The sequence below is a fragment of the Panthera leo genome, chromosome C2, assembly GCF_018350215.1.
Source record: "Panthera leo isolate Ple1 chromosome C2, P.leo_Ple1_pat1.1, whole genome shotgun sequence".
Lineage (NCBI taxonomy): Eukaryota > Metazoa > Chordata > Mammalia > Carnivora > Felidae > Panthera > Panthera leo.
The window spans coordinates 83,848,957-83,870,854 of record NC_056687.1 but is presented as its reverse complement, the minus strand read 5'-3'; the positions used below and the strand labels follow the sequence as shown (position 1 = coordinate 83,870,854).

The following is a 21,898-nucleotide window of genomic DNA, read 5'->3' as shown; positions in this document are numbered from 1 at the left end:
ATCTGATAAAAGTCTAGTACCCAGAATATAGAGGTTTTATATATAGGCGTTGTATAGACATTTCTTCACAGAAAATATACAAATGGCCAATAAGTTGGGGCACCTGGGTGGCTTAGTTGGTTGGCTCAGGTCATGATCTCACGGTTTGTGGGTTCGAGCCCCACGTCGGGCTCTGCGCTGACAGCTCAGAGCGTGGTGCCTGCTTCGGATTCTGTGTCTGTCTCTCTCTCTGCCCCTCCCCTGCTCATGCTCTGTCTCTCTCTGTCTCAAAAATAAACAAACATTAAAAAAAAAATTTAACATTTATTTATTTTTGAGAGAGACAGAGCATGAGCAGAGAAGGGACTATCAGCACAGAGCCTGACGCAGGGCTCGAACTCACAGACCGTGAGATCATGACCTGAGCCGAAGTCGGACACCTAACCGACTGAGCCACCCAGTTGCCCCTAAAAAAAATTTTTTTAAATGGTCAATAGGCACATGAAAAGATGCTCAATATTACTAGCATTAGGGAAGTGCAAATCAAAACCACAATGAGCTACCATTTCATATTTATTGAGATGGCTATAATAATAATAGTAATAATAAAAAGACAATAACAAGTGTTGGTGAGGGAAGGGAGAAGATGGAACCCTCATACATTGCTGGTGCAAACAAGAAATGGTAGTAGTGCTTTGGAAAACAATTTGGAAATTCCTCAGAAAGTTAGCATAGAGTTAGTGTTACCATATGGCCCAGAAATTATTTATATATATTATACATGTATACATGTATAATATATATATGTATTTTTCCCAGAGGTTCACACAAAAACTTATACACAAGTTTCCATAGCAGCATTATTCATACTATCCAAAAAATGGAAACAACCAAAATATCCATCAGCTTATGAATGGATAAACAGATATGTTATATCCATACAATGTACTATATCTCAGCTATGGAAAGGAATAAAGTACTGAGACATGCTACAATATGGATGAACACTGGAAAAATTTTGCTGGGTGAAAGAAACTAAACAGAACATGCCACATGTTATATGATTCTGTTTCTGTAAAATGTCCAGAAGAAGAAAATCCATAGAGATAGAAAGCAGATTCACAGTTGCCAGGGTCAGAGGGGAGGAGGAAGATGGGGAATGATTGCCAATGGGCACAGGGTTTTATTGTTGGGGAGCGTGATGAAAATGTTCTGGTGACGGTTGTACAACCTTGTGAAGAGATCAAAACCCACTGAACTATACACTTGAATAAGAGTGCATTTTATGGTATGCTAATTATATCTCAGCTTAAAAAAAAAAAAAAGGCAGTACAGCTTCTGAAAGTAGTATTGGCCATTTAAATCCCCATAACATAGGGGTGCCTGGGTGGCTCAGTCGGTTGGACGTCCAACTTAGGCTCAGGTCATGATCTCGCGGTCTGTGAGTTCGAGCCCCGCGTCGGGCTCTGTGCTGACAGCTCAGAGCCCGGAGCCTGTTTCGGATTGTGTCTCCCTCTCTCTCTGACCTTCCCCCGTTCATGCTCTGTCTCTCTCTGTCTCTCTCTGTCTCAAAATGAATAAATGTTAAAAAAAAATTAAAAAAAAATCCCCATAACATAATCTTGGGTGGGTTTGGGATTTGGGGTTGAGAAAGTTGACCTCGACAATTTGGTATGTAGGGGGAACACAGTTGAAAGGGACACATCCACACACAACCACACACACACACATACAAACCCCACACAACTTAAAGCAAGCATAGGTGCTTCCAGGTGCCATGAAAATGTGGCCACAGTTATTTTCCTGGCAAACCATTTTCTTTAACAATATCCCCAGTGTGCACACCCACCACAAAATTAGAATCAGTATAACTCTGCAGACTAAAGTCAGCAGGGTAACCTTACCTTTAATATTGTTTTGCTGTTCCATTAGTAATTTACTTATTTCTGAAAACCAACAATCTCTGATTTCCTTTGAAGTTGCCTGCAATTGCAGATAAGAAGACACTCTGAGTATCAGATCACGTGGAACATTAATTGGACAGGGTTTTTATTTTCTGGATAACCTTTAGAATAATGAGATAGAAAACACTTGCCAAGTCATGGAACACAATAAGGAAAGAGTAGAAGACACCTGTGAGGAAGGCATGAGCTTTACCTGCAGGATGTATTTCTCAAGTCCATTTCGGTTGGCAACTTCAAACTTTCTGTTGCTCCCCCTTCCAAGCTGGCGAACTGAAAGTGTCTTCAGCTATTGTAAAGAAAGAAGAAAAACTGCTGTACCACCGTTGTCTGATTTTTAAACTGTCCCCGTCAGCCACTCTAGTTCTTTCTACCCTTGGTAGTTCTCTTCTATCTTCCTTTCACATGTTTTGTTGTTGTCTGTTAATGGCCCCAAGGAGCATAAAGCACACAGTGTCATCTCTCTTCTCTGTTTCAGGGGACAACACAGACTGTATCTTTTCATGGAGTCCTCAACCTTTAAGCAAAGAGATCATCTCTCCTTTAACACCTAAGTATTTCACAAATCTGTATATAATAGTAACCGAATTAGTCTCCACTAAGAAACATAAATAACAAAAGCTACTATGAACAATTAGCAACTTCAATCACAAAAGCACAAATGTGTGTGTGTTGCACACATGCATGTGTGTGTGTGGGGGGGGAGGGGGGTCTCCTCACCAGCTATGAAATATTTCCTACACAGGCGAGAGATGATGCTTGGTGTAGACGTGGGTTCCTACACCTCCAGAGCCAGGATATTGTCAACGCTTGTATGCAAAGATGTGTGGTTGAGAAGGGTAAGTCAAAGATGAAATCCAGCCCATGTTCTAATCACCAAGTCTTTCACCCCTCTGCCTGGAGGGTACTTTCCCAATTAATTTGTCCAGACAGGCTGCCATATGGTCCCTTTTCTCTACCTAGCACTCTTTTCTCAATGCCAGCCCTGACCCTGTTCAGTGACTGATTACCAGCTTGACTTTGGAGTTAGAAAGATCTGGATGTGGAGTCTAGTTCTGTTGTGTGGCATTTGGCAAGTTAACCTCTCCTCTCTAGGCTTTAGTTTCCTGATCTGTAAAACAAGGATATTGATATTTCTCTCCATAGAAATATTGCTGCTGATTCCCAAATGCAACAGGACCCCTTTACCTTCATGGATTTCTTAAAGCTGTAATGAGGAGATAGGCCCTGGTCACTGGGCTCCATTCGTATCTTACAGAACACGATTCCTCTTTCAAAAAGATAGATTTGCCTCTGGCTGGGCTTAAATCGAATAAAATCCTTCATTTTATAACGATCCTTGTGAACTGTCCAGACACTGAAAGAACCATGCATCAACAGCTTGCCCAGTTTCCTGATGTCATCCTTTGGGAAACACAGACATACATAAAAATAAGCTGTTACATTTCTTGACAGGGAAAGAGCCCATAAGGGTCTATTTCCAAATTATAAAGCGTGCTTATTTGAAGTTGACAATTTTGAAAGTGCCAATCAGGCTCATCTGTCACTAAATCAAAACTACAATTTTGTGAGCTTCACTGAGCATGGCACCTTTCAGTTATGTAGGGATATAGTTCAGCTGTGCAAGGTAAGAAACATAAAGCATGTTAGAAATACTTGAAGTAAAGATACTGGTACTCTGATATTTTTGTCTTTAGAGTTATTTCAGCTAGCAGACTTCTGTTTCCTCTTCTTTGTTTTTGATACATGACAGTCTACTTTAAAAGGGCAAGAAATTCACATTTAGGTATGTTCAGGAGTGACAGAATTTTTGCTGCATTATGGACCTATTCCATAATAATCCATGCATTTCATCTGTATCCTAACATCTGCTTTGGGTATGAGAAGCTGAGAACGTGAGATTTGTTCTGAAGGAAAAAAGCTTAATATCCCCTAATCTTCATAACATTGTAATGGAAATAGTAATTACATTCAACTTTGTGTTTTTCAGAGTGAGCGGATGGGGCAAAGATAACCCCAAATGACAAAATGTTTTAGAAAGTCTATTTGGCTTCAGGGACCATTTTACGATGCTTATCCCTCCACTAGCAAACCCACCTTTCTCCTGTGTCTGGTTAAAAGTCCAAATTAGTGACTCTGCCATCTCTGACCTGTCTCCAAAGGGTAGCGGAGTGAGATGAGCTAAGAATATTGTATTTTATCTTGTATTTTTAAAAAAACTAGACCACTTGAGGTAGATAATAAAGAATTTATTTCCCTAAAGGAAAACACCAAAAGGAGAAAATTATTTGAAAAGGACCAGGAAAGAGAATTTTCCCTGAGTTATGCCTAGCTGACATAAATCCTTACAATTCCTGAGAGTTAATACTAGAAATATGTGCATTATTTATAACTGGGCATTTTTATAATTTATTGTTTATATTGAGCAAACTGTGAATATTAAAATGATTTGCTGCACTTCTGAAATTCTAAAATAAAAACTTCAAGAAGTGAAGTTGGTGCTTACGGTGCTATTTTTCTCTTTTTGCTTTGTACAGTTTACACGTGTAAACTGTGGTGAGTGAAGGAATAAAGAGCCCCAAGCCATAAGGACTGTGCCCCTGAAAGCATGACACTCTTGCTTTGACTGCACAGGCTCAGCTTGACCAGGCTCCAAAACAGGTAGATAATGGGTTCATGAGGACCCCTGAGAAATTCTTCACTTTTTCCACATCCTTCCAGGAGCCACTGTGGCAATTGCAGTGATTGCATTCTCCTTTAAACCCATTCAGTTTCTACTATATACACGTAAATAATTCAGGAAATACGTTTTCATCAAGGCCATTGGCAAAAGTAGGTGCTTAATATTTGCCACATGAACAGCTATAATCAGTAGTTTCTATTTTATTTTTTTAAGCTTACTTATTTTACTTTGGTGGGGGGCATAAGCAGGGGAGGGGCAGAGACAGAGGGAGACAGAGAATCTCATGCCAGTCCCCGCTGTTAGCACAGAGCCCAATGCGGGGCTCTAATCCGTGAGCTGTGAGATCATGACCTGAGCCGAAATCAAGAGTCAGATGCTTAACCAACTGAGCCATCCAGGCACCCTGGTAGTTTCTATTTTAAAATGTATTTATATTCCACCTCATTAAAAAAAAATGATATATCTTATAAAAATATATACAATACAAGCAGACAGAAAATAACCAAGGAAATTAGGGTGAAAAAAAGATTAAAATAAAGATGAAGAAGTTGTACATAAAACCCATATAATAAAGCCATGTAAACCTGTTGCAGACAAGATTCTGACCTTCTAGTGGGCAGTACAGAGGGAAACACTATATGATACATTATGCCCCAAAACATACCCAAACCAGTTGTTCAGGAAACACACAGCAATTCCTATTAATGAGATATGAGAGAAATTTCTTCCATGGGTCCTGGTCCTCAATAAAGAATCACTGAGTCAAATACTGAACATGTCCTCAACCACACCCCAGAATAGATAGACAAGTGGATTTTAGGTAAAGCTGTTTTCTGACAACACATTTGGTGAACGTGCAGGCATCACTTCGAAGCACAGCTGGTAAAAGCAATTCTAAAAGAAACCCGAATGATGGGGGAGTGGGGAACAAGTCCAGGCGTGTACTCTCTAATGACCTGTGGAGAGCTGGGTGAGGTTAGTTAAAGTGACTGCCAAGGCCATGAGGATACTGCCTTGTCTATAGCTTTGCTGAAGAGGCAACTTTAGGTGGCGATGTTGTCTTTATCACCTCTGCTCTTTCCACCTCATCCCTCCAGCAGCCACAGCTGTCTGCACCTTAGTAGGCAATTGACCAACAGATATAAATTCAGAGAGGGGCCAGCCAACTTGACTGTTGTCTGAACTAAGGCAGTAATCCACAGGAATTGTAGCTGTGAGATGCGTTGTAAGAGAGCAAGAGGTGTAAAATACAATTAGGTAGCAGCGCAATAAAGTGAGTCACCAGAAACTATGAGGAAGAGGACAAGACATGGACAGAGGGAATGAACCAGTCAGTGGGTGGTGAGAGGAGAAGACATCAGGTGTGTGGATGTATCTGGCACATACAGGCAGGGCACACAGGTGAAAACCTCCACTTCTCCCAAGCCAAGGCCCTAGAGCTGCTATGAGTCCTGGAATTGTCCCATTCCCACCTCTGTGAGCCCAGCTCTTTGTTCTGACTCTTCCCAAGGCTCTATGGTCACCTATTCCAGTAAGCCCATCATCACTGGAGGTCAATGGAGGGAACTGCTGGGTCTTTTGAGTCCAGCTGAAACAGAAGGGCTGCATGTCATCCAGGTATTTGCATACACTTTCTAGGGACCACACTTGTGATGGGATTGGACATCTCAATGCTCAAGGTCCATCTTGCAGCAGCCAAGGGTGTGTGCCCTATGCAGAGCTGATGAAGAGCAGGTGCACACGTATTACCACCAGCGAGGATGTATGCTGGCATGGAGGCAACCCCACCTCCCAAGGGCAAGGGCAGGGGGATCCCTCTGAGCAAGATCAAAGATGACCCTTGATCATCTTTTCAACTATATGTATCCTTTCTTTCCAATTAGATTGAAGTTGGTTCCAGGGCCGGAGACCACATGCATAACTCCTGCAGATATATGTCCCTTTGACATATAATATTTATTCGTTTACTGGCACGAGTACCTGGGGGGACACGAAACTAAATGCTCCACACTGTGAGGAAACTAATTTGGTGATGCCCCAGTACTAGATTGAACAATGTCTCCAAAAAAACTCATGTCCACCTGGGGCCTCAGAATGTGACCTTATTTGGAAATAAGGTGTTTGCAGTTGTACTTAGCTAAAAGGAAATCCTCCTAGAATAGGGTGGGCCCTAATGCAATGACTAGTGTCCTCATGAGAAGAGAAAACAGAGACGCAGACACAGGCACACACATAGAGGTGACTCCATGAAGACAGGCAGAAACTGGAGTGATGCAGCTATAAGCCAAGGAATGTCGAGAATTGCTGGCAACTACTAGAAGCCAGGGGTGAAAGCAAGGAAGGAGGATTCTTTCCTAGAGTCTTCAGAGGGAGCAAAGGCCTGATATCACCCTGATTTTTTACTTTTAGCCTCCAGAACTGTGGAGCTTTTTTATTGCAGCTCTAGGAAATGAATATATCTGCAAACCAGGTTTTCTAGTAATGATGTAATATTTGTGGCCATCACTTTGGTGTGTTGAATCTTTTTAAGTTTTTTTAATGTTTATTTATTTTTGAGAGAGATAGAAAGAGAGACAAAGCATGAGTGGGGGCGGGGCAGAGAGAGAGACACACACAGAATCCGAAGCAGGCTCCAGGCTCTGCACTGTCAGCACAGAGCCCGATGCAGGACTCGAACTCACGAGCAGTGAGATCATGACCCGAGCCGAAGTTGGACGCTTAACCAACTGAGCCACCCAGGCACCCCTGGTGTGTTGCATCTAATAGATATCAACTCAGAGATACAACACAGGGGCTATCCCAAAACAAATAATGACGTGAAAAGTCAGATGGCCTCCTCCATGTGGGAAATGATGGCAATATAAACTAGTAACTATTACCATTTTTCATGTGTGGAATTTTGTAGGTAAGAACTCTGATAGAAGAATTTCAAATGTGACTATATCAGCGAAATGAAAAATCTGGCTGGGAGAGTGTCTACTGAACACGGCCTCAAGAAAGAGACCACTTTCGGATGCCCAGGTTTCCATCCCTGGCAGTGACAGCAATGTGACAAGGATATATATTTCTTGCACAAAGACATAGGAAACATCTGGATAAATGCATCAGCACAAAGTCCAGAAACAAAAAGAAGAAGCCATAGGACAGAAAAGCCCCTTAATACAATCACCAGAAGCAAAGGGGTTCCTTCCTTTCCGGTCTGATCAAGTACCCAAGGAAGTCAGCTGTAGGGCCCTTTCTTCAGCATCTACCAGCTGCCAGGCACAGTGCTAGCTGCTTTTATTGTGATTAATCCTCATTAACTCCTTACAACCAACCGCCCTTAGACACAGGTGTCTTGAGCGTGGGAAGAAGCACAACGCAATTTCACTGAGTTGTTAAGATTATTTACTCAGTCTTATCTCTGCAGCCAACACTACGGTAAGTAAAGTAGGAACTGAAATAAAATACCTGGCCTTAGCCCACAAAACTTGCAATAAAAATATATCCTTTATTGAATGGCATAATTTGTTCCAGAAAATAACCTTTACTACTCAACTTTGGAACTTGTTCCTGGCAAGTCAGGATTTAAAAGGACTCTATACAAATCTCTATTTTATGCGTTGGATTGAATAGAGGGGACACTTTTTTTTTTTTTTTTTTTTTTTTTTTTTTGCCAATGGAGGGAATAAATGACATCTCGGTGTTCCACAAAATAAACTTTCTTAAAACAAAATTTTTTTTTTGTAGTTTCTGTGATAAAATTAAACCAAGAACTAACTGAGTGTACAACAGGAATAACATTGTAAATATCAGGAGGGAATATTTTCAGTTGTTTTAATTATGCATTCACCCACTGAAGTTCAGTGTCCTTCCTTTTCAGAACCACGTTAATATTGGATACCAAGTAGTGAAACTAACAGGTTAAGTTCTAGGTTTGTCCACACACTCAGCACATGATTGTAAACACCCTGTGCTAAGGTTCTACAAAGCAGAGTCAAAGAATCTCAGAGTCCTAAGATCTGAGTTAGGAGTAGCTGAGTTGCTAGTAAACGCTAAACAAAATCAGATGAACAAAGTGTTAAGAGAATGGCACCGTGGACAGGGAAGGAAGATGTCCAAGAAGTAGTCCAGGTTGATGCACGACGTAATCTTGGGTGAGCTAACTCTTCTTTCCGTGGATCTAATCCTGAATCAGAAACTGAAAATTTCACCGCCTATAATTCAATAGGATTAGATAAAACTGTCAGGGTAAAGTAGCTAATGTACTAGTCATAAAGCAAGTTAAAATCTTAGTGAAAAAACCAAGAGTTTACGTCAAAGGCACAATTCCGAGGACATACGGGAGAAAGAAGTTCTTTGCATTTGATGCAAAACTGCCTAAAATTCTATAAGCTGCTTCATCTCATTTGCATGCAAGCTTCCTTAAGTGAAATTAGAATTCTACTTACTCACATTTTGGTAATTATTTTCTCATAACTTCCTCCTCCTATGTTACCCACACTTAGAATAAAACTGGGAGTTTCCTGCCCTGTGTATGATTTCCAAGACATTCATTTGATTCAGGGAGATGGATACTAACAGGATTAGCTGACATGTGTTCAAAGATAAAAAGAACAGGAAGATGTCCCAAAATGATTAAACAAATTGCTTCCTTGAGTTTCCTTAAATGAAGAAGGAAAAAAAATTTACCAAGAAAATCATCCCCTCTCTCACATACACTGTGCTTCATGAATACCCTTCTGAATCATGCATCAGAAGTAAGCAGAGAGCACTCTTGAGTCCCAGGGTACAGTAACAGCATTCACTGCCTGATCACTGTGGACCCAGTGGGGCTGCTTCTGAGATGCTGGTCAGAGAAATACCAGGAGGGAGGGAAATAAAAAGACCACATTGGCCCCTAATTAATTTGCAAGGTTTGACTTATGATCAGGAAAGAAGAGAAAGGTCATTTCATTTGCCTAGACTTCAATGAACAGTATGTTAAAATGGGATAAAAATAAGAAGGAAAAGTATCTGTCTGAAATGTAATTCTCAGAATGCTTGATCCTTGTGTGGTAGACAGAATAATAGCCTCCCAAAGAGGGCCACGTCCTAATCCCTGGAATCTGAGAATATGTCAAGTTACGTGACAAATGGGAATTAAGGTTGCTAATGGAATTAGGGCTGTTCATCAGCTGATTTCGAGATGGGGAGATACCAGGGATTAATGGGTGGGTCCAATGTAACCACAAGAGTCCTTGAAAGTCGAAGAGAAGGTCCAAGAATGATGTGATTTGAGAAGAACTTTGAAATGGAGAGAGAAACCATGAGCCAGGGGATGTGTGTGGCCTTAATGAGCTGGACAAGGCAAGGAAACAGATTCTCTCCCACAGCCTCCCAAAAGGAAAGTAGACACCTTGATTTTAGCCTGGTGAGACTGTGTTGTACTTCTGACCCGTGGAACTATAATATAATAAATTTGTGCTGCTCTAAGCCACCAAGGTGGTGGTAAGTTTTTATGGCAGTGATGGAAAACTAATCCACCTAAGTCAAGATCTAGAGCACCTCCAGGAAAACCAGTGATGGGCCAGTCCTAAGAAGCCCATACAGTTACAGAAGAGAGCTTGCCTGGAATTCCTGGAATTGACCTACTCAGGAGTTTACCCTAATGCCTGGGTTGAGAGAGTTCAACTCCTTAGCATTGCTTCTTTTGGTATTTTCCTTCAATCATTTGGATTAAGGGATGTACGATATATGCTTGTCAGACCTCTTCTGAGATCTGCGATGTGAAAATGGAGTTAGACTTTCACTTAGGACCTATTTTCAAAGGACTTTGTACCAAGAAAATCTGAGTCAAGAAGGAAAAAAATTTAATCTTTTAATAGTGCCATGAGTCAGAATAAATTACTCCTTCATCACTTTGCCCCGCCCATATATGTCCTGGTCCTTGAGTTCCTGGCTTTTCCAGAGTGTGGGTCAGTCTCAATATTCAAGACCCCAGGAAATACAACACAAGATTCCTGAAAATGCTAAGCTGTTGCCTCGATTCCTACAGCACAGATTTGCAGAACAATTTAGGCTACTTTCCTCAGAGTCCAATTCCTTTACCACAGGTCATCTCTCTAACTTTGCCATAAGCTATCTCCTATGTTTGTAATATTGTGCCTGCCATTTGCTGAGATGTTCCAACACTTGCTATGGCACATACCGGACATCCAGTGACTGCTGCCAGGTCCACGGCCAACTCACAGGACTTGATCAAATCCTCCATCATGGCCAAAGCTTGTTGTAGTTCAGCTAAGAATGCTGAATCCTTGGTCCTCTTTGGCCCATTCTGTGGAAACCAAATGCCTTGTTGGAAATCAAAAGGTAAACCATCTACCAAGTGAACAAGGGAAACAGGACAGAGATAAGGAGAGACCAATCCAGCCAGCACAGAGACTGAGAAGGCAAATACATGGATCTCTTTCCCTGCTCCCAAAGAACGGTGGTTAAAGATACTTGCTGGTTTATATACATGATAAACACACAAGCAAAATAATCAACTGCACCTTCTGTACATTGAACTAATGAAGAATGACGTTCACAAAATCATGGATATTATATTCCTGCTATATAAGAAACATACTGACCTTTTATTTTAAAAAGTTTATTTATTTATTTTGAGAAAGAGAGAGAAATAGAGAGGCAGAGAGAGAGGGAGGAAGAATCCCACACAGGCTCTGTGCTGAAACAGGGCAGAATCTCATGAACCTCGAGATCATGACCTGAACCGAAATCAAGAGCCAGACACTGAACAGACAGAGCCACCCAGGAGCCCCCATGCTGACCTTTTTTAGAGCATGAAAAACCCAGACCCTTTATCTAAGCTGCTCTCCCTGTTTACATCCCACCAGGGGCTTATTGAAAAGTACAATCTCAGTATCATATTCCTGTGGGTAAATTTATGCTTAAAACCATCCCAGAGGAGGATATTTGTAAACTCCCATAGAGGCAGAGAATGAGCTGCCTGCCATGTGGAGGCTTACTAATGAGTATCATGTAAATGCCCTAACTGTTGGATTTGCCACATTGAATCCCCCCTCCAGCTCTACCCTTTCTCCCTCTTCTCCTTCCCCCGTCTTTCCCACATTCTACCACCATGAAAGACATGAAAGAGGTAAGCCAACATGGTCTGCACCTCCCAAACACAAAGTCTCAGCATTAAGTGGAAACATTGTAACTAATTCAAGAGACCAATGTTCCAATTATTACTACTGTGACACTTAGGACATAATAGAGATGACTGTTTCTGTGTGAAAGTCTTTTGCTTACAGTTTCAGTATTTTATTCCCCTGCTACCTACATAGCATATTTATCTGTTATCCGGTAAATACCAACAAAGAGATTTTGGTTTCTTCCTTTTTGTTTTTAAACACATCAATTTCTGGGGTGCCTGGGTGGCTCAGTAGGTTAAGCGTCCGACTTCGGCTCAGGTCATGATCTCACAGTCCATGAGTTCAAGCCCCGCACCCGGCTCTGTGCTGACAGCTCAGAGCCTGGAGCTGCTTCGGATTCTGTGTCTCCCTCTCTCTCAGCCCCTCCCCTGCTCATGCTCTGTCTCTTTCTGTCTCAAAAATAAATAAAAACATTAAAAAAAATTTTTTTAAAACATCAATTTCTCCTTTTTTTTTTTTTTTTTAAAGTTTACTTATTTATTTTGAGAGAGAGAGAGTGAGCATGGGAAGGGCAGAGGGAGAGAGAGAGAGGGAATCCCAAGCAGGCTCTGCACAGAACCTGACATGCAGGCTGAATCCCACCACCAGAGATCATGCCCTGGGCCCAAATCAAGAGTCAGACCTTCACCAACAGAGCCATCCAGGCACTCCTAACACATCAATTTCTACAACAAAGGACAGACAGCTCTTTGCTGCTCCCCTCCCCCATATAGCCCCACCTCTTTTTGTCCTCTACAGCAAGATGTAAGCAAAGGTTTGTGTATTTTCCTAATCTCTGCCTAAGCACTGGGGATCAGTTTCTTTGGATCAGGGATTTGAGTGACAAGACCAATCAATGACTTGAGACAAAGTCATGATCTCGCTGTGTATGAGTTTGAGCAATTCGTGAGTTGGAGCCCCCCACCTTGTGCTCTCTGCTGTCAGCACAGAGCCTGCTTTGAATTCTCTGTCTCCCTCTCTATTTGCCCCTCCCCTGTGATTTCTCTTTCAAAAAAAAAAAAAAAAAAAAAAAAAAAAAAAAAATATATATATATATATATATATATATATATATATATATATATGGTCATGACCCCACGGCTTGTGGGTTCCAGCCCCACATTGAGCTCTGTGCTGACAGCTCAGAGCCTGGAAGCCTGCTTCAGATTCTGTGTTTCCCTCTCTCTCTGCCCCTCCCCGCCCCCCATGTTCTGTCTCTCTGTCTCTGAAAATGAATAAACCTTTAAAAAAAAAAAAAAAAAAAAAAAAAAAAAATATATATATATATATATATATATATATATATATATATATATATATATAAACATCAGGAAAAAACCCCTCAACTTCCTTTTCGTGACTCAACTGCTCCTCTTCCCTCTCCTTCCCACTAACCCTCCTCCCACAAACACAGCAGGTAGTTACTTTTACATTGCATAATATAGGGCTCAGAAATATCCTTACAAATATTACTAAACTAACTTAGGCTAGCTCCCCTTGCTCCAGGCTATAAAATTATTATCTGTATCTTGAGCTTCTCTTAATTTGAAGGGGTCCCTACCATATATTCTGAGCAGGGAGGGCATACAAATGACTGCTCCTCGTGTTTTTCTTGTTAAAACCAGAATATTTTATAGGAAATTTAAAAGAAACCCCACTGGTAAGTCACAAATTTCCTGTGAAATGTGGTATGTGGTATGGCTCCCATCTCTTCTTCTTCTTTTTTAATGTTTTATTTATTTTTGAGAGAGAGAGAGTATGAGCTGGGCAGGGGCAGAGAGAGAGGGAGACAGAACCCACAAAGCAGACTCCAGGCCCTGAGCTGTCAGTAGGGAGCCCGATGCGGGGCTCGAACCCGAGAACCACGGGATCATGACCTGAGCCCAAGTCGGATGCCCAACCGACTGAGCCACCCAGGCGCCCCTCATAATCCTACCATGCAGGAAAACCACAGCTGAGATTTTATCATATTTATTTCCAGTCTTTTATGTATGCATTTTACACATTCATTTAATTTCGTATTCCTGTTAAAACATTTTTTTAAGTTTATTTATTTTAAGAGAGAGGGAATGTGAGTGGGGCAGGGAGAGGGAGAGCCAGAATCCTAAGCAGGCTCCATACTGTCAGTAATGCAGAGCCCAAAATGGGGCTCAAACCCACAACCCTGACATCATGATCCGAGCTGAAATCAAGAGTTGAAGCTTGACCAACTGAGCCACCCAGGCACACCTCCTGTTAAAATATTTCTATGTAAAGGAAAGAAAATGTATTACTACTTGTCCTGTCACAAACCTCAGGTTGAAATTGCCTTTAATTGTTTTGTTTTTTCTGTGACTATAAATTATAGGATATATACTATTTTAGAAAATATAAACAATAAAGATCATAAACAAGAAAAACAAAATTGCCATAAATCCTTCCAACCAGAGACAGATACCATTGACAGTTAGTTATATAAGCTAATATTTAATATACAGTACCTTAGCCGAACCTCCTTCCTGGTCTCCTGGGTCTATCTCCCAATCCTTAGGAGTCTCAAAGTCCAGCAGACCCTGCATTAACCCAAAAGCCTTATTGGAAATTAAAAAGCAAAATGCCAACTAAATCTACCATGTCAACAATCTCCAGCAAATGCCAAATCAACAGAGGATGTATGTAAGTTTGTGTGTCACACGTAAGGGCGAAAGAATGGCACAGAGTTCTTTCCACAACCAGAATCATACTGGAAACATTATTCTGGAGCCTATTTTTTCCCACTTAACATATCACAAACATTTTTCCATGACATTATGTTTTTGTAAACATGTTTTTTAATTGCAGACTGTTGCATTCTGTAGATAAATCATAATTAATTAATCTCCCTACTATTAAACATTTAGGTTCAATAATTTTTACTATAATAATAATCTTTGTGCATTTTTCCTAAGGATAAATTCCTAGAAGTGAAATCGTCAATGTTAAAAGTTTTGATGCGTATTTCCAAGTTCTTTACAGAAGGACTATGTTCCCACCAGTCATATATGAAAGCTTGCTTCATTAGCCCCACCATACATGGAGTATTAACATTTAATCAAAAAGTGTTGTCAGTTCAATCAACAGAGAAATTCTACCTCATTGTTTTAATGTGAATTTCTCAAAGAGCAGGTGAGTTAGAACTTTCAAAAACATGTTTGCCATTAGCATTTATTCTTTTGTAAACTGCCTATGTCCTCTGTTCATTTTTTTATTATTTTCTTTTTTATTTCAACTTGGAAGTATAATTGACATATAAAACTGTTAGGTATTTAAAGTATAAAGTTAAAGTATATATGGTATATATATTTGGTACACATATATATTGTAAAAGGATTGCCTCCATCTTGTTAATTAACACATCCATTACCTCACATATTTATCTCTTTTTTTCTTTTTTGGCAAGAACATTTAAGTTCTACTTTTAGCAAATTGCAATTATATAATACACTGTTACCAACTACAGTTACAATGTTTTACATTAGATCCTCAAGCCTTATTCATCTCATAAGCTGTAAGTTTATACCCTTTTACTAACCTCTCCCTATTAATTCTTTTTTCTAATAGTAGTCTATTTAATTTTTGTAAAAGAAGAAAAATGAATATCGCATGACTTGCATTACACAGGAAATCAGCACAACCACCTATTCTAGAACATTCTTCCTGTAATAAGCAAAATTTACTGTAAATAAATAATGTACCATTTTCCAAATCATATATATCTTAAAATCTAGGCTAGAAAAATTCTCTACATTAAATTTGATAGTTTCCATACATAGCCTATTTGACATAAATCATGGGCTCAATAAAAGTGAATTTCTGTTGTCCCTAAATGCATCTATTTTTAATATATGCTAATATACAATATATTTTTAATCAGTTTGCCATGACTCATTAGACATTATGTACATTATGTACTCAAAACTCTGTTCTGACTGTTAATTTTCATAATATCTCAGGAAAGATATTATTTCATAGGTATCATTTCTTTTTGGTTCTTTTTTTTTAAAATTATTAACTTCTATGCACTCATTACTAGACATGCTGACCATCTGTCATGTATCTATCTTGCTTATATGATATTTTACCCAATTTTTCAGGTGTCTATTTTTAATGGTATAATCTATCATTTCTTTCCCTTATTTTTGTACTAGGGAAAAGCTTTCTCAGACCAGGATCCCATGATCCTTTCTAAGCCATGAGACGATCAGTCAGACATCCATGTTCTTAAAGAAGTTGATGGTAGGACTTTCAGAATGAGCTCTGTCCCTCAGGGTGGAGAACACTGGAAAGTTCTTCCTTCCCTCACAGGCAGCCCAGTGGTCTGAACTTGTTTTTCCAGCATGCAGTGAATGGGAAAAACTGGTTTGCCTTGAGTGACCTCCCATGGTTTCACGCAGACGCCCGAGGAATATTTTCCAGTGATTCTGTCTCTTATTTCCTCAGTGAAATGAAGTAACAAAATTCTCTAATTACTTTTCACCTGGACTACCTCATTTATGCTCCCAAGAAACATACCAGGAAAGTACTAGTACTACCTTCATGTTACAGTTGAGGAACTTGAGGCAGAGAGAGGTTCAGTAATTTGCCTGAGTCCAAGCAGTCTGGAAGCGTCAGAGCTGGATCCACACCCACCATGGCTAACTCCTCAGTCTGGGTTTCTAATTACTGTGCCCTGTGGTCCTCCGGCTATGGTACAGAACTTCATCATTGTCTCAGCATCACTTCTGTGGGAAAACTCGAGCACCTCGGTACCCGATGCCCCCAGACGGAGGTGGTGAGGACCCCCACTTGTCTGGCTCCTTCCTCACGGGGCTCAGTGGTAAGACTTGTCCAGCTTAGATGACAGTAAAGATGGGATGGTTACAGGAGTGTGAAGCCCTGAATGAACACTATTGAAACACACTCACAAATGCCACTCATGGAGGGAGGCAGTGGGCATCACCCTCATTCCCACACCAGTGTGACATCTCTGGGTATAAAACAATGGCTATGTGTTCCCGGAAGCTTCCCAGGGGTCAGCACTGAGTGAGCTCTCTTCATGCATTACCCACTTGCCCCTCACACCAATCCTGTGAAGGAGGTTCCAGTATCTCACACAGGAGAAAACTAAGGCCGAAGAGGTTCAGTAATGCCACAGCAGGTGACGGCATAGCTGGTCCAGCCTCGGCTGAGGCTGCAGATGCAAACCGAAAAGGGCACCTTTTTCTGAGGGCAGAATGTTAGGCAATGAGCTTAACCTCCCTGAGCCTCAGTTTCTTCATACACCAGAGACTTTCTGGTGCATCTGATTGTGGGGATTAAATAAGAAATTTATATGGGAAGGTACCCAGTAAACAGCAGGTGCTTGTATTTTTTTAAGAGATGGTAACCACTGGGCAAGAGCTGCTCATAAAGGTTAACTCAAAACACAACATGGAGAAGTGGCTGAACCTTTCCCTCAGCTCACACATGGGGAGGCAGCCTGACAGCTCCTTCTGTCCTGTTTGGGTGTTTGGTAGTCCTCTCCTGCAGGTGTGCTGATGTCAGAGAACCACCTAGGTGTTCAGCAGAGCAAAATTCATTCTGTTATGTTGCTCTTGAGAAAGATCTCTTAATCTAGGGGTGGAGGTAGATGTTGCAAAAAGAGAAAAGACTCCGGTTTTGCCTTCTCCCTTCCATTGCTTTAATGTACATAAAATTGTGACTTTGAGGAAAATCACATCTCTTTTCTGAAGCTCCTTGCCTTATCTGTAAAATGGAGCCGACGATATCTTACCTGCCGATATCTTACATGAGAATAGAGTCTCTGGCTGCCTCCCTACCCTCTCAGCTGCCAGCAGTGTGGAGGGACTCCTTTCACCCTTTGCTCCCAAGAACCTCTCCAGCCCCAAAGCAGCCTCCTTAGAGATTCATGCCTTGGGCTGCATGTCGGATTAGCCAGGCTTCCAGGTCCTTTTCAACTCTCTGATTCTTTGGTCTTACTCCTCACTGAGGTGTGCTGCTTTAGACGTGGAGGACAGAAAAAGCCTGGAGGATAGACCTATCTTCACATTGGGAAGATAAAGTCATAGCTCTACATGTCTAAGGAAAAGAGCACCACAGCACGTGCATGTTTTCCCAGCACAGGAAAGCACTGTCTCATTGACTTTACCTTTAACAGCGTCTGGTATTTTAGAAGCCTCTGGCTTGGTCCTCTAAGATACTTAAAAAGAGGGATATTGTGATCCAATTGGCGCTGGCACACCTTTAAAAGCCAAACAGAAACAATGTGAAACAAAACAAACAACACCCAGAGAGAACAAAGCGGCAGCATTTGAAAACAAGAAATAAAGCGGGCTCCTGTGGAAAAGAGGTACACCCGTGTTGACCAGCTTTGTAAAGCTATTGAGTTGTTGGATCCCTCAGGAACAGTATGTAAAATGAGAGAAAGGGGAAAGAGGATGGCTTGGCTAGTAATTGTATATGCAACTAGGGAAGCAGGACCATTTATTTCTTTTAGAAAGCAAGTCTGTTAGAACGCAGTGGGGCACTTCAAATCCTGAAAAAGATGCAGCCTGTGTTTGAGTTGGGGGTGATGTTGTCTATTCAGCTCATTTTGAGTCTGGAAGACTTGATGACTTATGTGATGACTGATGAATATCATTCCAAGGAGCCCATTTAAAATTCCCCATCCTAATTTGAGAAACCTAACAGAAGACCATGGGGGGAGGGAAGGGGAAAAAATAGTTTCAGAGAGGAGGCAAACCATAAGAGACTCTTAAATACAGAGAACAAACTGAGGGTTGATGTGAGGGCCGGCGGAAAGGGGAAACGGGTGATGGGCATTGAGGAGGGCCCTTGGGATGAGCACTGGGTGTTGTATGTAAGCGATGAATCACGGGAATCTACTTCTGAAACCAAAAGCACACTATATACACTGTATGTTAGCTAACCTGACAGTAAGTGATATTTATGAATGAATGAATGAATCAATCAATCAATCAATCAATCAATTCCCCATCCTACAAGAGGGCTCTGGTTTGCTCACCAGGCTACAGCTGCTCCTCACAGGCCTGTCCCATAGAGACCCAAGGCAGCATCAAAACTTCCAACACAGAATTTCAAAATAGGAGAGACTTTTAATAAATATAAATTCAAATGCCAAATTCCCCTGCCTTGTTCATACTTCTGATTTCTTTAAATACTTGGCGCATGCAAACATTGCTCAGGGAAAGCAATTTGTGGGAGACTTTGTGGTCTCAACATTACCCCAAAGAAGGCGCAGTCTTGACATTCTTGCCAGATTGCCCTAGCTCGGGGCAGATTCTTATGGTATTTAAAATACATTTGAAGATCTTCTTTCTGGAAGAGGAAAAGCATTGGAACAAATTAATCAGGTGGCATTTTTCAGGAAGAGAATAGGATGATACTGTTTATTCATTCGAATATTCAACAAGCCTGAGTATTTTCATGGTGTGAGGAACTGGGGGTGTGTGATAACCTTATGTTGGGGTGACTGTGTGATGGGAGGGCAAACAGAGGGCTCTAAACAGCCACAAGTACTAAGCACGGACATGAACAGGGTGCTGTGGGACCAACTACAGGACTCTGGTAAATCAGTTAATTCATAAACCGGGATAGGTTTTTCATCTCCATCCTTCCTCCTCTGCTCTTTACCCAGGACATCACTGTTCCCCCAGAATAGCTCTGCAGTGAGGGACAAAATTGACAGAAAAGGTGCCAGTAGCTGATGGCCCCATCTTTCTCTCTCCCTGTCTTCCTATTATGATCATCATGAGCCAAACCTAGGGGGGAAAAACCCCAAGAGACAGCCAAAAGGTACAAACACCCCAAAAGGAAAACATGGCAGTTTGGACACAGCAACATAGATCTAAGTCCTTTGGGCAATTCTCAGAGGAGCAGGCTCTGCCTCAGACATCACCTTCCACCTATAGCACCAGACTCCAAGATGGGAAAAATTACACGACTATCCTAAGGCTAGAGATGAAAGATTCCAAGTGCTGTGTGGCCTATTTCTTTTTGCCTCAAAGGCCATGAGAGATGGGCACATACCTATCAACAGCCCAGATAGAAAGGTTGCCCAGATAGAAAGGAGTCAGCTTGCCAGCTCCATCCACTCCATCAGTAGGACCTCGCCCAGAGCAGCTGCACTTGTCATAAAGTCTGTGCCACTCTGGTTAGAGAAGCCCATGTGGCTGCATCCTCATGGACTTCTGTGTCCCTATGCTTCTCAGGTCAACTCTTGATGTCCCTCATGTGGACACAGGTTATTTCTTCCCTCACAGCTTTAGCTAGGTCTATTCTTCTTCTCCTTCTCCTTCTCCTTCTCTGTCTCCTTCTTCTTCTAAAGTTTATTTATATATTTTGATAGAGAGACAGAGAGTGAGTGGGGAAGGGGCAGACAGAGAGAGGGAGAGAGAGAAAGAATCCCAAGCAGGCTCTGCACTGTCAGTGCAGAGCTCGATGTGGGGCTCGAACTCACCAACTGTGAGATCATGACCTGAATGAACTGAAACCAAGAGTCAGACAGATGTTCAAATGACTGAGCCACCCAGGCACCCCAAGGTCTATTCTACTTCCAAACACACTGCTGTAGTGAATGCTTTCTGTTTCTGTAGTTCTCCTCCTCTCCTGATGGATTGTAAGTGGTCATTTCACTTCACTCCAAGAACTTCAGCAACTCTGTCCTTTGCTACTCTCTCCGGGAAAAACTACATGCGTGTGTGTATGGAAGGGAGATGACCCCTGAGGAAATGTTGTTCAGACAGGTTAAGGAACTAAAATAATAACTCCGAGCTTAACAATATGTTCATTATTTATTCACTTGAGAACTATCTACCAAGTGCCATTGATAAGCCAGGCACGGCTTCCAGAGCAGAGCAACCTACACATGGGAAACATTCGTGCCATACCAAAAGCCAGGCTTATAAAATACTACAAAGTGATAAAGGCATCTCACCCACATTGGGTCCGTCAGAGCACAAAACACTGGCCTTTAGCACCTAAAACAATTCAAGGTTTCACTGCTTTCAACACTAACCACAAAAGGATTCTTTTTTAAAATTTTTTTTAAGGTTTATTTATTTTTGAGAGAGAGAGAGAGAGAGAGAGAGAGAGAGAGAGAGACGGAGAATGAGCAGAGGAGGGGCAGAAAGAGAGGGAGACACAGAATCCAAAGTAGGCTCCAGGCTCTGAGCTGTCAGCACAGAGTCCAATGATGGGCTCGAACCCACAGACTGCGAGATCATGACCTGAGCCAAAGTTGGAGGCTTAACTGACTGAGCCACCCAGGTGCCCCAACTACTAGAGGATTCTTAAAAGCTGGAGGAGATTTTGGAGGTCCAGCCCCCCACTCGGTAAAACAACCTCCACAGTCAGCCACCTTTCCCCAAACTTTCCCAGTAACAGAGGCAAATGGTTCTCCTGATGGATGCTGAGCAGAAACCTGTGTTCCTATGTCTGTGTACTATGTCTGCACTTTGAGCAATGCAGAACATTATAAGCCTTCAAACACCAAAACACAACTGTTGACCTAAATTTGCTCTTCAATCCAAAATTCCTTAAAGAAAGGATATACACTAACCAGCAGCATAAGAAAGTGCCTGATTACCCTCACCTTCTTATAGAATAAATCAGGAGGCTAAAAAAAATTGCTACCAAAAATTCATATTCACACATGATTGTTTATGCATTAGGACAGAGCCTCTGGTGGTGGAGTGTCCAGATTAAGTTCTTGGCTTTGTCACTTACAAACCAAATGGCCCAAGTTCAGTGACTTAACCTTCCTATACTTCAGTTTTCTCATGTATTAAATGGGTTTATGACAATAGTCAACTATGATTGCTGTGAGATTAAATGAGATGATGTATTAAAACTTCTCAGCAAATGCCCAATATAACATACAGGATACCCAATAAATGGTAGCTATTGACAAAGCACTTTGTACTTTGTAGAACCCTTCTGCATACACTATTGTATTAGATCTCCACAACAACTTTACATATTGGTATGATTAAGCTTATTGTATGGAGAAGGAAAGTGAGACTCCAAGGGTTGAAGGGATTTAATGTGAGGTCATGCAGATAGCAAGTGGCTCAACTTAGACAAGTTACATTCCTGACTCC

The 21,898-nt window shown here is 41.4% G+C and overlaps 1 protein-coding gene across 1 annotated transcript in view; it reads right to left on the bottom strand.

Annotated features, from left to right (window-relative positions):
- MCF2L2 (MCF.2 cell line derived transforming sequence-like 2) overlaps nt 1-21,898 on the bottom strand; it is a 264,774-nt gene that overhangs the window by 26,913 nt on the left and 215,963 nt on the right. Inside the window, exons 19-25 of the mRNA XM_042903055.1 lie at nt 19,023-19,115; nt 17,926-18,018; nt 14,261-14,332; nt 10,793-10,918; nt 3,129-3,344; nt 2,137-2,229; nt 1,884-1,962 (exon numbers count right to left, since the gene is read on the bottom strand). Coding sequence (XP_042758989.1) covers nt 1,884-1,962; nt 2,137-2,229; nt 3,129-3,344; nt 10,793-10,918; nt 14,261-14,332; nt 17,926-18,018; nt 19,023-19,115 — 772 coding nt within the window. The remainder of the gene's footprint in view (nt 1-1,883; nt 1,963-2,136; nt 2,230-3,128; nt 3,345-10,792; nt 10,919-14,260; nt 14,333-17,925; nt 18,019-19,022; nt 19,116-21,898) is intronic.